Source organism: Haliotis asinina, chromosome 3 (genome assembly GCF_037392515.1).
Source record: "Haliotis asinina isolate JCU_RB_2024 chromosome 3, JCU_Hal_asi_v2, whole genome shotgun sequence".
Classification (NCBI taxonomy): domain Eukaryota; kingdom Metazoa; phylum Mollusca; class Gastropoda; order Lepetellida; family Haliotidae; genus Haliotis; species Haliotis asinina.
Genome location: NC_090282.1, coordinates 20,446,568 through 20,463,030, shown reverse-complemented (window position 1 = coordinate 20,463,030; position 16,463 = coordinate 20,446,568). Strand labels below are relative to the sequence as shown.

Below are 16,463 nucleotides of genomic sequence, written 5' to 3'. Positions count from 1 at the left end.
TTGTATGATGTCCGCCATTCTAATTAATTTAGTTAACCAATAATGAGCAATCAATCAATAAGGGTGGTTAATTCTTTGAAGGGAGGATGTTGTTTTTACACTCGCACTTTACGACAGGGTGTACATCTACACACACTGCCTTTTTACAAATCCGCTAGAAGATAAAAGTAATTAATCAATCAGTGTGTTATCGGTTAATCCTTTGATCAATGTTTGTTTTTGTAACTCAGCTGATAAACCCTCTTGCATCACTTACATGCACATATTACATAACATACAATACATTTGCCATTACAGACCTTAATTTATAATGTTGAGTATTTACTCCAGACAGGAGAAATGCCAAACTGGAACCTTTGTTGAGTAACTGAAGTGGTGTTACTACTAATTATACCTGTTATAAATTCATTGACTGACCATCCAGAGAATGATGACAAATAACACATGCAGGTTTACACCATCAAACACGAGTTACAACAAGGAAGATGTAATTTTTAAACTTATCCTATCTCACGATTTGCACTTCTCTCTCTTGCTTCGACGCTGAGTGGAACGAATTAGAACTTTCCTGTAGGCCTCTCTTGTCCATATGCCCGTGTTCCCCAGGCTGCTCTCCTTACAGGACGGGTCCCTTCGCCCATGCAGAGCATGCAGCATGCTCCCCTATCTACCCACGTGACTACCTCAGAGAGATCATTCTTCTTCTTGTCGCACGACAGAGTGGACGTATCTTAGTTCTTGTATAGAGTTTGAGTTGTTTTGTATTATGAGGAAAACAGATCCTCCAAACAAGAAGCGTAAGTTTTGCGCTCAGTGTAAAACTATGTTTTCGACTTTGGACCCACACATATCGTGTGTTGATTGTGTGGGTCAATGTTCTTGGGAGAAACGTTGTGAGAAGTGTGCAGGTTTATCAACAGAAGATTTCAAGGCTTATAAGCGGGTTTGGCTCGTAGGATTGCAGATAGAGCTAGGAATGCATCTGCTGACCAAGGCCCCACTCCTACCAAGAAACCATGCCAGGATCGTCCTACCATCCCCGCTCTCCGAGATTCTTACCTTTCGGAAGATGTTCGGAAGCTTTTGGGGACGCATTCTTCACCTGGCTCAACGTCTCAGGCCGGCTCTAGGGTAGTTGTTATGGATAAACCTTTAGTATCTACTGTCTCCTCCGATCTGAGGTCTACTCTCTTGGTTTCTAGGGCATCTGGTTCATCTCAAAACGTGAGAACAGTCGCTTTGGTTCACCGATCTGCATCACCTGCATTACCAAAAAATCCCGTTCTCCAAGTCATTCAAGGCGAATCCATCTCGGAGATCGACTGAGCGGTCATGTTCACCATAGCAGAGTGGCGTTGGTCGTCAGTCTGTTTCTATTGATCATACTAAAACACGTATTGATTCAAATGGTGGTATCGGAACTTCCTCCCGTTTGGATTCACGTCGCCAAATTGATTCACCAGGCCGAATCAATTCACCAGATCGAATCAATTCACCAGGCCGAATCAATTCACCAGATCGAATCAGTTCACATGGCCGAATCAATTCACCAGATAGAATCAATTCAAATGGCCGTTTCAATTCACCATGTACAGGTTTGCGTGAACGGGTTCACCAGTTCAGTGCACCGTTCGGCTTCACTTAATCATACTGAGGCAGTTTCTCGAACCACGGCTTCTAGACAAAGTGAGTGATGGAATCGAATTGATTTCGAGTACACGAACTGGTTTGCCTCATCAATTTGATTCGTCAGCTCATCCCGATTCATGCCACTTATGTGATTCGCATCAGCGTTCTGGGGTTGTTTCCCGGACTAGATCACTTCAGCGTTCAGGTTCACCTGCTCGCTCAAGATCATCCCATCGGGATGGTAGGCCAGGCTCTACTAATCGATCCAGATCGCCAGATGGAGTTAGGTCCATCCTTCTGTCTCCCCGACTTGTCAACATGCTATGGTTCGTTTGATTTCACCAGTTCGCTCCCCATCCAGACGCTGGTATAGTTCCAGGGACCGTCGCTCTCCTTCACGTCAAACGGATTCGTATCATATGACGGGGGGCGACAATTCTGCCTGAATCATGGAATCCTAATCAGGATTCCTCTCAAGGGCCAAATTTAAATACAATGCTTCGGGCTATTACAGTAGCTTGGAATCAATGTCAACCTTCGACTACGTCAAGTTCAGTTCCAGTTGCATCAACTGGTAACCTGTCTTCCACTGGTGTATCTCATCAACCCTCATCCCGCTCTCCAAATAATTCGGATATTTCTACCCCAGAGGGTAGTTTTGATTTAGTAGAACCTTCGCATGTACTTGCCTGGATTGTTGAAAAGCTTCAGCTGTCGGTGAGCAGATCTCCGGATGACCTTAATGTGTCTTATGACCTATCGACCATTACCTTGGCACCACGACTGTGCATTCTGCAAATGAAAAGTTTAAGAAATTGAAACGCGTGAAGGATTGTTTGTCTTCACCCAAGTTTATGCCATCCATTGCTCACGGCCATGGGTTTTCTGGTTTGGCTTCGTCTCCATCAGTTGACGAGGATATTTCTACCCTATGTGGCAAACGAGCTGCTTCATCTTTCTTTGTGGAAGATAGGGAATTGGCACATATGGATATGACTATTCGTCGCACACTACCCTTTATCAATTGTGCTATTTCGGCAGTGGATGCCGTTGCTGTAGCTGTTGATCACGGATATACTGACCAAGATGCTTATATCAGGGGATGCATGGCGTTTGTCTTAGACCAGCTTCAGGTCATTCTAGACCAATTATCCCATTTTTTCGGGTACGTACTTGCAGTGCGCAGGAGAGGCCCCTCAATATTTCATCTTTGGATGAACGCTTCAAGGCTGAATTGTTTAGACAGCCTTTTTCCTCAGATATGCTTTTTGGTGGTAACATTGGAGAAGTTTCAAACAAGGTGCATCAGGACACTCATTTTCAGGTCTCTGTTGAATTACTGAAAATGCAGAAATCTCAGCTGCAAAGTTCATTGAAACAACGCAGAACGCCTCGTTTCTCTCCAACCAACCCAGATTTGAAAGACTGCTTTCGTGACAGACCCTTTATCCAAACACGGAACAGGGGTAGAAAACATTCCCAGGGTGGCGCCTCTCGTCCTCCCACCAAGACAGGTCCCGACACTGGAAGTGGCACCTCTAAGCAGTGACTCACAGAGATTGCTGCCCGACTTGGTCCTACCGTCCCCAATCATACCGATCTTCGACTCACCGGTGGGCGGAAGATTAGGAAAGTTTGCACCCAACTGGGAGATTCTCCGAGATCCATATGTTTCGGCGATTCTCACTCACAGATATCAGATGCCGCTTGTCGGGAATCCCCATCTCACAGTCACTCCTCTTCAACGCACTTATCCTCCTGATCTAAATTTGTTTCTTCAGGCCACCATAGAGACACTTCTGGCAAGCATGCTGTAGAACAGCTCCACCCACTCATTGTTACTCCAGGGTTCTACCCCCCAATATTTCTGGTCCCAAAAAAGAATTCAAACAAACTTCGTTTGATATTCAACATGAAACAGTTCAATGCCCGGTTTCTGTCACCACCACCCCACTTTCGGATGGTGTCAGTCAACCTGCCATTTTGAAGAAAGGGGACTATCTGATTTCCCTCGACCTGCAAGATGCCTATTTTCACATACCAATACATCCAGATCACCGGAAGTATCTTCGGTTCACGTTCCAAGGACGTCATTACCAGTGGATGGTACTACCATTTGGAATATCTACGGACCCATGGCTTTTTACTCGGGTAACCAAACCGATAACAAGCTACCTGCATTGTCGGGGAATCACTTTCGAGAGCTACATCAACGACTGTGTTTAAGCTCAGCAGGGTCCAGTTGTCCTTCATCTCCACAGGCAGTTCACCATCAAGTTGCTACCGCAATTAGGGTGGCTCCTGAATTACGAGAAGTCGGAATTAATACCGACTCGGAGATTACAATTCATAGGGGCGATATTGGACCTGCAACATTCAGGGCATGTTATTTGTACCTCAGGACAGATGGGACAAGATTCAGCGCAGTCTACCCCTAGCACTGAATTCACCCAGAACCCTACGCCAATGGCAAGAGTTACTAGGGTTGTTAATGTCGGCACAAGCACTGACTTACAGGGGCCAACTACAACTTTGCCCTCTCCAAATGTTTTTGTGCCCATTCATCCGGAACGACATCCGGAACGACAACCCCAGGGAGAACAGAGTGTTTGAGAGTCTCTATGGTGCCATTCACACCGACTCTTCACCTGTTCGTCGACGCATCCCTCGAGGGTTCTCTTCACATTGTGGCAAGAGCCCGACACTTTCCCGGAGTGAGGAATGTCATAGCCGACGCCTTGTCTCGTCCCAAACGGCCGTCACCAACAGAGTGGATGTTACTACCTCTGATGTTTCAGTCAATGATCTACCCCATATCTCAACCAGAAGTAGATCTATTCGCCACTCGGTACAACCATCAGCTTCCAAGGTTCGTATCACCTATTCCGGATCCTCAGGCGTGGGACGACGATGCAATAGCAATATCTTGGGAGGGACTGAACGCCTACGCGTTTCCTCCCCCGGCTCTACTTCCCAAAGTTGTTCAGAAGTTACTTACAACCAGCAAGATTCGTCTGGTCTTGGTTGCACCCTTTTGGCCAGCAAGAAGTTGGTTCGTCTATCTAAAGGAATTAGCAGAACCGAATCCAGTACCGCTACCCGCCCGCAACGACTTACTTCGTCATCCTCATTCAGACGTGTACCACGGGTCACCTCAGACCCTGGATCTGCACGTATGGCGCATTTACAGAAATCTCTGAGAGCCAAGGGTTACTCTCAGAGAGTAGCTACAGCTATAACTTCTGCACACAGGACTTCAACTCGATCATTGTATGACAATAAATGGACGAAATTTGAACATTATTTGGTATTAGGGGAATAATTTCTCCCACCACTGCATCACCTCAAGTCGTTGCAGAATTTCTACAGCATTTACGAACTACGAGGAAGCTTAAAGGTACTACATTGTCAACCTGTTTGGCTGCCATTAATTCGGTTCTTGCTACAACTACTGGAACAAAGGTATCTACTACTCCCGAGCTCCAGTCGTTCAGGCTTGCTGACCAGTCCAGGAAGTTCAGACCTCCTGCATGGGATTTGTCAGTTGTCCTCCGTCATTTAGTGTCCACTGACTATGAACCATTACATGATAAGGCGTTTGAACAGATAACGTTCAAAACTTTCTTCTTAGTAGCATTGGCTACTGCGGCTCGTATTTCAGAGTTGCATGCACTTGATGTGAATCGTGTGCAGTTTGAACGAAAACGGCATGGCAGAGTATTTCTGGGATTGCGTTGGGACTTTGTCGCAACAAACCAGTTACCAAGACAACCAGATAGACGTTTTACTATCCCTCCTTTGTCAACGATTCTTGGGCCTGATGATGTGGAAGATTCATCTCTCTGCCCTGTCAGAGCTCTACGGTCTTCGTAAGAGGCTATTCATCCCGCTGTCATCTACACCCAAGGCTGAGGTTTCACGGACAACCTTATCTTTTCGGATGCGTGCTACTATACTGAGTGCTTTTGCTGCACTGCCACCCCCAGCAGCCTCTACGATGGCCCTACACAGCAACTGTTCCTTGTCGTCCATCATGGAGGGTTGCTTTTGGCGCTCTGATACAGTGTTTTCTTCGCATTATCTGAGGGATTTGTCGGTCACTGATGCCCAAGGTCTTCACCAGTTCGGACCCCTTGTCTTGGCCCAGCTGCTGTCATTGGCCAGTCAACGCAGATGAGGAAGAGTGCGTTTATGGTTTCTTTCTCGTGTACATACTGAATAAAAGTTTGAACTTTGTTTCTGAGTTTTGTTCTGAATTCGTCTGGGAATTGAACTCTTTACTCAATTTATTGGGTGATTGCTATTAGTGTCTATACGGATCTACAGTAGCTAGATCCTGTTTTTTCGATGTAGAAGAGTTCAACAATCTCGCTTGCTGACCTCTACTCCTCAGAGCAATCACGTCAGTGTAGTGAGTCCTTCCCGATTTCCTTTACGGATTTCGTAGCGTTCATAGCTCCTAAGTTCCTTAGCACACCTTTGTGGTCTTACTGTGGTAAGTAGTGGAAGCCATGTGGTGTTGCTTTGGTACTGAACGTTAAACTTGTGAGCTTTCCGATTCAGTTTCCTTTTCCCCTCTTTGTGATGGGGTCTGGGGGGCTGCCTCGAAGCAGGTACGGGCCCGATTACTAGTCATAAGACTTTAATTACGGGGGTACTCTGATAAATCGCAACGAAGTGACATGACTCGCCTAGTTGCGTCTCCTTGCATATGCGAGGGTTGCAGCCGAACACCACATTACTCAGGAGTACCCACTCCTTGGGAGCGATGGCGCCTAGTAAGCTAAGGGGTTCAGGAGAACCCACCACTAGTATAGGTTCTATGCTAGTTGGATGCGACCTCTCTTGTTCATTGCTACCTATGGTTGTCATTAGCCTATACAGTAATACTGTCAGTGCTTTGAGACATAGGGTAATCTGCTACCCGCCGTCCAACCGTGGGATAAGTGCAAATCGTGAGATAGGATAAGTTTAAAAATTTGGAAATTTTAACTATAAATTGTATATTTATATACTTATCCTATCTCACGCGATGTATGCCCACCCAGCCTCCCCACTACACAGATTTAGACGTGGGCTCCAAGAAAGAATGATCTCTCTGAGGTAGTCACGTGGGTAGATAGGGGAGCATGCTGCATGCTCTGCATGGGCGAAGGGACCCGTCCTGTAAGGAGAGCAGCCTGGGGAACACGGGCATATGGACAAGAGAGGCCTACAGGAAAGTTCTAATTCGTTCCACTCAGCGTCGAAGCAAGAGAGAGAAGTGCAAATCGTGAGATAGGATAAGTATATAAATATACAATTTATAGTTAAAATTTCCAAATCTCTGTTTCGCATGCAGCCTGAAAACACTTATGGGCCAAAACTGTTTTGAGGATACCACCGGAACTTCGTTACATAAGGACTACATGCAGGCATTTGCTGTGTACTTGGGTAAATAGGTGTAATAAGGGGTTTTTTTTACGTAAGAAACTTTTCAGATTTCTCTACCAAAGGCAAGGTCATTGGTTTTTTTTGTTTACGAATTCAAATAAATCAACTGTGTGTTTTGATTATCATAAATAATAATCCATTGTAGTTACCATAGCTACCAAAATTGGATATTTGCTATCACAGCTGAACCAACACTCAAAACTACCTAAATATAAAGCTTTGCAATCTTTCGGACTGAAACAAATGGCTTGCTGCGTGCCTGTAGACATCATATTTTCACGTAACATGATTAAATATCGAGGTTAAAAACACAGAAATAGGATCAAATTGGATCAGTCACTATAGCACCCACGCATCCGAAAAAAATACACTGCTGGGATATTTTGTTATGATCAGACAAGGAATACCATGGATATTTTTTAAATAATGGCATGTGATGGGCATCTGGCCTCCTGACTGTTTAGGTGAAGAAACTCTGCTAATATGGACAGGAGCCCAGTCCCTTTGTCCGTCACGGTTGAGGGAGCAGGTGCTGACCAATTTGCAGTTTGGTTTCGTAATTAGACAGTTGGCGAGAAACATTCGCTCTGCATCAGTGCCCCTTTAAGGTGTTATCAGACCAAACTCACTCACACAACCTCTCACTCACTCAACCTCTCGCTCTCTCAATATCTCACTCAACCACTCACTCAACCTCTCTCAGTCACTTGCTTAACCACTCCTTGTGTTCCAGCCATGGACATCAGCGCTGACCTGACTGAGCTGGGCCGCACACCAGTGACTGTTGTGTCTGCTGGGGTCAAGTCAATACTTGACATAGGACGTACCCTTGAGTACCTGGTCAGATACTCTTCTATCATACCTTCATCACTTTAAAGCTTTCAGTGAACGTCTCCGTGGTCTAGTGGGTAGAGACAGAAAGGTAGGGTTTGATTCCCTGGGTGTGTCATACTAAGATACATTAAAAGATGGGATTTGTTGGTACCCTGCCCGGTAGTCTGTTTGCTGTGTCTGACATGCATGTATGTTGCTATACAGGCCTTGTGATCTTCTTACTGCCAGCATTAAACCCCATTTTACCTCATTCACTCACTAAATACAGACTTCCCTTTGCAAAAGTAAATGTCTTGCTATTCAAAGTGTTGGTGGGATGAATGTATGAAAGTTTTATCACAGTTCTGTTTTGGGATATAAGCATTACACATTTGTGATAGAGTGTTCCTGGATAGAGGTTAGGTGAAATTTAGTTTAATGTCGTACTTGAGAATATTTCACTCATATGATGACATGCATGTGTGTGTATGTGTAGAGGCTGTTACTGACTTAAGCTGGCTCTATAAGGCAAGCTCACTGAGATACCATGCCACAGTTGAGCATGAATTACCAACTCCAAGGCAGCCACTATTTGTTGTACCAATTGATGCCGAGCAACAGACAGGAATCAACAAGTACTGTATTTTAATGTCATTTGGTATGACTGAGCCAGGGATCAAACCGTTGACCTTCCACTCTGTGGGTGGATACTCTAACCACTAAACCACAGAGGCAGTCTCCTCAGTAGAGCATTCTGAAACCAAATGTATCAGTCGGAGGAATAAAGTCTAAACTTTCCTTGTATTTAGTATTAAGAAGTAAAGGAAATTTTATATATATTTTTGTTTCAGGAAACCCAAGGAGTTTGTGTAGCTACATTTGGATGTTCAAGAGATTTCCCAGCATTCTTCACATCAAAGAGTGGTTTCCAGTCTCCCTATAATGTACAAACAGTAACATCTGCTGCTGGTCTTATAGGTAGGTAGTCATAATGACAACTGAATTTATCAAATTGTAGACCTACCACAAACACAGCTTTAGCTGTCCCCTGCCTCAACGCGGAATGGAGGTCTGTGTATTCATCCGTACGTATTTCTACCCATGTGGATATTCTGATACTTGTTAACACACTATCTCATGAACTGTTGTGCCCATTGTCTTCAAATTTGGTGACAGCCTACGTTGAGGGATTACCAAGACACCAGTCCATTTAGATGATCTTGACGCTATTTTTAAGGTCACCACAACACCCTGACCACTTTTCAAACTCTTGTGAATGGGATATCTCAAGCACTCTTGTACCCCATATCCTCAAATTTGGTGACAGTTTACTTTGAGGAAGTACCGAGATACCAGTTGGTTTTGGCGATCTTGACCTTATCTTCAAGGTCACCATAAAATTTTGACCACCTTTCGAATTCAAGTTAACACAATATCTCATGAACTGTTGTGCCTAAAGTTTTCAAATTTGGTGATTCTGCAGAGATTTTGCAGACACCCTTTGATCTGGGTGACCTTGACCTTATTGTCATGGTCATCATGACACTTTGATAACTTTCCAAACTCATGTAAATGCAATATCTAATAAAAAATTGCAACCAGTGTCTTCAATTACGTGAACAGCCTACATTTGCTGATTATGCAGACACCGGTCCTTTCAGACATTTGTACGTGACCGAAAAATAGTCAATATGTTATGAATATTACATTCTCCTTCAGTGATGGGGGCCATACTAGTGGCAAACAATTGTTCAGTATAATTTGGAACCCGCAATTTCATGTAAAAAGATACCTCTTTTTCCATTAGAATCAAATCTACAGATGAAAACAGGGAGTGGGATCTTAATAGCTGTACCCATCCCAGAATCCTTTGCTGCATCAGGGGAGATAATTGAGTCAGCAATACAGCAGGCAGTATGTGAGGCAAGGTAAGGATTTTCACCAAGTATAACTAACATTAGTGTTGAGAATTGACCTCTAAAACTATAATTGATTATTGATGTCTTTTGTCGATTAATTATCAGTAAAAGATCAGCTACAAGTATGGATTTATGAACACAAGAAGACCAGCCTATGAGACGATTGCTACACGATGGCTTGTTTCAAGGACAAGTCATATGACACAAGATCGTAACCCATTCTTAAGAAATGGATTTAAAAAACACTTTGACCAAAAATATTGAAATAATGGTGTATTTGACAACTAATATGAATTTAGATCACTATTTTTACAGTTAAGCGATACATACGTCAGTTATTTGTGTGTCTGAAAATTGAGAAACATTGAATTCAAGATCTATGTGTCTAATTTGATGCTGAAATCAGAACTGAAATCAGAACAGAATGGCTGTACATCTAAGTCTGTAGATGTAACAAATATCAATAAAACTATCCATTTCCAACCTTGTTAATGAATTCGACAAGAATTGAGCCTTTTGCAAATTGACTATGTTTTCTCAAAGCAACCATGTGCAGGAGAGCAGGCATTTTGTTTGACAGGCTGTCCCGCCAGTCTTATTGCTTGTTTTGATCACATGTTATATTTTCAGGAGTATCCATTGGAACCACGTTGTCATAACATATTACATTTACAAACCTTAATCAATACTTGCATATTCAATCTTATAATTAAGTTTTGGCTTCTTGCTGACATGTTCATTGCTACTGATGCCTTCTTTAGCATGATTATCATAATTAGTTAATGTCTCTGATTTTTTTATCAGTTCTTTTCGAAACATCGGGAAACCATTACAACCTTGGCTGCCTTTTGACAGACATCAAATCAAGGTTTCCAGGAGTTTATTTTGAAATGATTCACTCTAGGCAGCAGTGAGCTGACTATCTATGTAAACTTTTGGCCATTTTGCGTTTGATTGGATGGTTATAGGTCGCTCCAAGGGTACCTAATGCAATAGGTCGCTTCAAGGGTACCTAATGCAATAGGTCGCTCCAAGGGTACCTAATGTGATAGGTCGCTCCAAGGGTACCTAATGCAATAGGTCGCTCCATGGGTACCTAATGTGATAGGTCACTCTAAGGGTACCAAATTCGATTGGTCACTCCAAAGGTACCTAATGCGATTGGTCACTCCAAAGGTACCTAATGCGATTGGTCACTCCAAAGGTACCTAATGTGATAGGTCACTCCAAAGGTACCTAATGCAATAGGTCGCTCCATGGGTACCTAATGTGATAGGTCACTCTAAGGGTACCAAATTCGATTGGTCACTCCAAAGGTACCTAATGCGATTGGTCACTCCAAAGGTACCTAATGCGATTGGTCACTCCAAAGGTACCTAATGTGAAAGGTCGCTCCAAAGGTACCAAATGTGAAAGGTCGCTCCAAGGGTACCAAATGCGATAGGTCACTCCAAAGGTACCTAATGTGATAGGTCGCTCCAAGGGTACCTAATGTGATAGGTCGCTCCAAAGGCACCTAATGTGATTGGTCACTCCAAAGGTACCTAATGTGATAGGTCACTCCAAAGGTACCTAATGTGATTGGTCACTCCAAAGGTACCTAATGTGATAGGTCACTCCAAGGGTACCTAATGTGATTGGTCACTCCAAAGGTACCTAATGTGATTGGTCACTCCAAAGGTACCTAATGTGATTGGTCACTCCAAGGGTACCTAATGCGATAGGTAACTCCAAGGGTACGAGGGTTGGCTGAAAAGTTCTAAGCCTCACTGTGAAAGAAAGTTACAAAGTCCACGTTTGTAATTTATTTTTCTACATAGTCCCCTTCCAAGTTCACACACTTGCTGCAAGGCCCGAATCCCGGTCAGGAAGAAATCTTCTTCAGCTACCCTAAAAAAATCAGTCACAGTGGAAATGACATCATCATTTGTGAACAGGCGCAGGGTCTTGGTGGAAGAGGACACCTTTAGCGATCATCCCTCGTCGTTTGGCTTTGATTGCTTCTCGCAACTGGTTCAGTAGATCAACATAGTATCTGCCGTTGATAGTTTGACCATTTTCAAGATAATCAATGAGCAGAATACCCCGGGAATCCCAAAAGACTGATGCCATCACCTTTCCAGCTGAAGGAACAGACTTGGCGTTCTTCGGAGCTGGTGAATCAGGATGCTTCCACTGTTTTGACTGTAGTTTTGTTTCTGGTTGAAAGTGACGTATCCAGGTCTCATCCATGGTTACAAATCGTGCCACAAAATCATCGGGATCTGCTTCAAAACGACGCAAATTGTCAAGGGACGTCTGGAACCTGACACGTTTCTGTTCTGCTGTCAAGAGCATTGGCACCCATCTTGCAGAAACTTTAGTCATTCCTAATTTGTTGGTGATAATATGCTCAACCCTCTCATGAGAGATGCCCACTACACTAGCAATATGTCGAGTAGTCAATCGTCAATCATCCATCAACATATCGAGCACTCGCGTGATGTTTTCTAGAGTGGTTGCTGTTGTAGGCCTTCCTGAGCGTGGGTCATCATCAAGGCTTTGTCTGCCACGCTTAAATTCTGCAGCCCACTTCTTTACTGTGGAAGATAAAGGAGCATCATCCCCTAGAGTGGAGACCATGTCAGCATGTATCTGTTTTGGGAACATCCCTTTCTTTTGCAAGTACTTGATGACTACCCTGTATTCAGTTTTGTCCATTTCTGATGATTTCAGAGGGTAGGTTTACCAAAAGAGCTGTAGTTGAGATAAAACTATTAGTACGTTTGTAGTTCATTCCAAGGGTACCTAATGCGATAGGTCACTCGAAGGGTACCTAATGCGACCTCCTACTCAGTAAAGGAGTAACAAATAATACTGAGACTAAGTTTGCTTTAACTGCTGTGAGCTGATTGCCTGAACTATCGGATATCTGGGTCTATATTTAAACAGAATGGTATTCCCTGATCACAACCAAAAAGATCTAACTTTCGTTTCCACAGCGTTTAATTACAAAATATTTTTACCAATGATCTAACACATCAACAGTTGATAAGTCCATAATCCATGATATTGTGAATAGTTACTTACATCATTTGTGACACAGTAATTTTGTTTGTCCCTATATTTTAATCTGAATATTATATCAAATATGCAGGATTTGCATGTCAAGGCGAACCCAGCCTAAAGTGGATAGTCTCAGTAACAAGTTATTATTCTGCAGGTACTTCATTGAACAGGTCCCTGAGGTTTGGGTACTTCTCGTTTGAACAAGTCCCAAGTAATACTTGTTGTGACAGGTCACTTGTTTTTGTATCATCATATATGGAGGACAGTACGGTAGTCCAGTGGTTAAAGCGATTGTATGTCAGACGAAGGAACAATGTTGAAGCCCGTTTTTGTTGCCGTCTGCTGTGATATTGTTGAAATATTGCTAACAAGGGCGTAAAACCTAGCACTGTCACTCATTCACCTTGATACCTGGATGGTTAGATTCTTGTTCAGATTATCAACCCGTTTTTGGTTTTTTTCTGATTGCAGAAAAAGTTAACTGGACCATGTATGTGTTTCAGAGACCAGGGTATTAGTGGAAAAGATGTCACCCCTTTCATTCTGAGTCGTGTGAATGTACTGACGAAGGGAATTTCACTACAAGCCAGTATCCTTCTGTAAAACTGCGTGAGGGTTTGCTGCAAATGGGTATCAGGATCAGAAAGAAAACTTTTGATTTTAACATATAATGTATTTGTGATAAGGTACTGACTTTATCTAAAACATGTGAAACAACGTGACACTGGAACTATTTCCTGTCTGCTTCACTCATGTGTTTCTTTGGTTGTCAGACAAGGATCAAGAAGAAATACATGCATAGACTGTCAGCCTATGAAACACCTAATCGTAAACAGCACCGTAAATCAACATAGCATTTTCAGCTATTGAATAATTGTGTAGAAATTATCATTTACCTTTTATAGTGACTATTTCCTTTGGTAAGTTTGGTTTTTGTTTCTTTTCGTCGTTTATTATCTGTCATGGGTAATTATCCTGATGAAATCCAGACATTGCACTGATAAAGAACAATGCTGAAGTTGGCAGCAAGATAGCCTCTGCACTAAATGAGATACAGTTGAGGGGAGATAACTCTAAAGCATCAACTGTGAGGCCTCAACATGAAGAAAGAGGTGAAGAAAAGCAGTCAAGACCAGTGAGTATAGTAGCTGATACTTAGTAAGTACCTGAACCACATGCTCTGAGACAGCCTTATAGTTCATTATAAAATTAAAACCCTTAATTTGAATGTAGTTATTTGAACATAATTGTACAGAATACGTTTGACTGAATGTTCTCAGATAACCCTCAAAGGCTTTATTACTGGATATTTTGCAAGCTAGGTGTTTTTGTACAATTATTTTTTCAGTACATTAATGTCGTTAAGCTGAAGAGGTGGCAGGGAAAAGAAAATGTTTACTTTTGATGCATGTACATATTTTTATGCATGTGACAGTTGATTTTGTTGATGAAGGGTTAACCTGATGTACACCTCTTGTTGACCTCAGATGATGTTAACAGGTTGTGGTAGGCGGTGTAGTGGTTGACTTCTATGCTCAGCTGGGACAGAAATGTGTACAGGTAAGTGTATTGTCGTGCATAGTGTGTGTTACACTGAGATTTATGTGAGTGTGTTAAATCTTTCACCACTATTTCCTATATTTCTGTTCTGAGTGAGTTCAGGAAAATAAGGTGACCCATTTACCCCATGTCAACCTTTGGTTCCCAACATGAACGCAAAGTGCACTATGATGGTAGAACTGCTTGATGTGTATAAGAATGTTCTGTGTAATGATGCTGATGACTAATTTTGTGACAAATTTTCAGTCTAATGGTGCAACATATCCTGGAAGTTTGAGGCAGTCAATTGGTGGTGTCGGCCGCAACATTGCAGACTGCCTTTCCCATCTTGGATCACGTCCACTGCTTGTATCAGCTGTAGGGAGGGGCTCCCACATAGGTGCACTACATGATAACTGTCAGCACATGGTGAGTGTCAGGCTGCAAGGGTTAACAAGGTGGAGAGGGTTAACATGGTGTCAGGGTGGAGAGAGTTAACATGGAGTAAGGTTGGGAGGGTTAACATGGTGTCAGGGTGGAGAGAGTTAACATGGAGTAAAGTGGGGAGGGTTAACATGGTATCAGGGAGAGGAGGGTTAACATTCAGAGGTAACATGGTGTCAGGGTGGAGAGGATTAACAGGGTGGAGAGGATTAACAGGGTGCAGAGGGTTATCATGGTGTCAGGATGGAAAGATTACCATGGGGTCAGGATGGTGAGGGTTAGCATGATGATCGTCAGGGAGGAAAGTGTTAACATGATAAGTGTTAGGGTAAAGATCCTGGAGAAAGAGGCTTCCCCACATGGGCCAGCAGGTTTACTGCAAACTCAGGATCTCAGGGTGTAGTGGCAGTGTATGATGGTATACACTGCATCTTAGTTGTCCTTTTGTTGCAGGATCTGTCTTGGGTGTAATGGCGGCGTACGATGGTATACAGTGCCACTGACTTGTCCTTGTGTTGTAGGATCTGTCTTGGGTGTAATGGCGGCGTACGATGGTATACAGTGCCACTGACTTGTCCTTGTGTTGTAGGATCTGTCTTTGGTGTAATGGCAGCGTACGATGGTATACAGTGCCACTGACTTGTCCTTGTGTTGTAGGATCTGTCTTTGGTGTAATGGCAGCGTACGATGGTATACAGTGCCACTGACTTGTCCTTGTGTTGTAGGATCTGTCTTGGGTGTAATGGCAGCGTACGATGGTATACAGTGCCACTGACTTGTCCTTGTGTTGTAGGATCTGTCTTGGGAGTAATGGCGGCGTACGATGGTATACAGAGCCACTGACTTGTCCTTGTGTTGTATGATCTGTCTTTGGTGTAATGGCGGCGTACGATGGTATACAGTGCCACTGACTTGTCCTTGTGATCTGTCTGGGGTGGAGGAGCTGGATAGTGGTTTACGGTGGCACACATTGCAACCAAGTTGTTCTTGTGTTGTAGGATCTGTCTGGGGTGGAGGAGCTGGATAGTGGTGTACAGTGGCATACATTTCAACTAAGTTGCTCTTGTGTTGTAGGATCTGTCTGGGGTGGAGGAGCTGGATGGGCGTAGTACCGCGGTGTACTGTGGGGTGCTGCAGCAGTGTGGCGAGATGATGTTTGGGGTTGGGGACATGGAGATCATGTCTCACATCACACCAAGCCTGGTGAGTCTCCAACAGTCACTCATGATTCATGTGTCTAGCAATATGAGAATAACCGTATCAGTGACAATGCTTCAGATTGTCTATGCAGTGAAACATGATATGATCCACATTTTCCAGTTGCCAGTGTTGGATGTTACAGTGAGTGAAAGAGAATGGTTTTATGATGATTTAAGCAATATTCCAGATTAAATGGGCATCACACATTGTACCCATGAGCGACAGTTTATCATCAAGGCTACCCCACTGCCGCTGGTTGTTTTAAGGCAACCATATCAATTGAATCATTAATTACTTGAATGTCTTTCTCCTATAAACTGTTTGCATTGATGGATGGTCACAAAGTTGATCACTGGATTGTCTGGTCCAGAGTCAATTATTTACAGGCCACCTTCTTCTAGCTGGAATATTGATATTAGTGTGGTGTTCAGCAGCAAA

At 43.3% G+C, this 16,463-nt stretch overlaps 1 protein-coding gene across 2 annotated transcripts in view; it reads left to right on the top strand.

Annotated features, from left to right (window-relative positions):
- Positions 1 to 16,463, top strand: part of LOC137277635 (uncharacterized) — a 33,991-nt gene that overhangs the window by 7,631 nt on the left and 9,897 nt on the right. For both annotated transcript variants that reach the window (XM_067809462.1, XM_067809464.1), the window contains exons 7-14: positions 7,796 to 7,902; positions 8,727 to 8,853; positions 9,683 to 9,803; positions 13,346 to 13,431; positions 13,832 to 13,977; positions 14,343 to 14,402; positions 14,649 to 14,810; positions 15,900 to 16,028. In XM_067809462.1, coding sequence (XP_067665563.1) covers positions 7,796 to 7,902; positions 8,727 to 8,853; positions 9,683 to 9,803; positions 13,346 to 13,431; positions 13,832 to 13,977; positions 14,343 to 14,402; positions 14,649 to 14,810; positions 15,900 to 16,028 — 938 coding nt within the window. The remainder of the gene's footprint in view (positions 1 to 7,795; positions 7,903 to 8,726; positions 8,854 to 9,682; positions 9,804 to 13,345; positions 13,432 to 13,831; positions 13,978 to 14,342; positions 14,403 to 14,648; positions 14,811 to 15,899; positions 16,029 to 16,463) is intronic.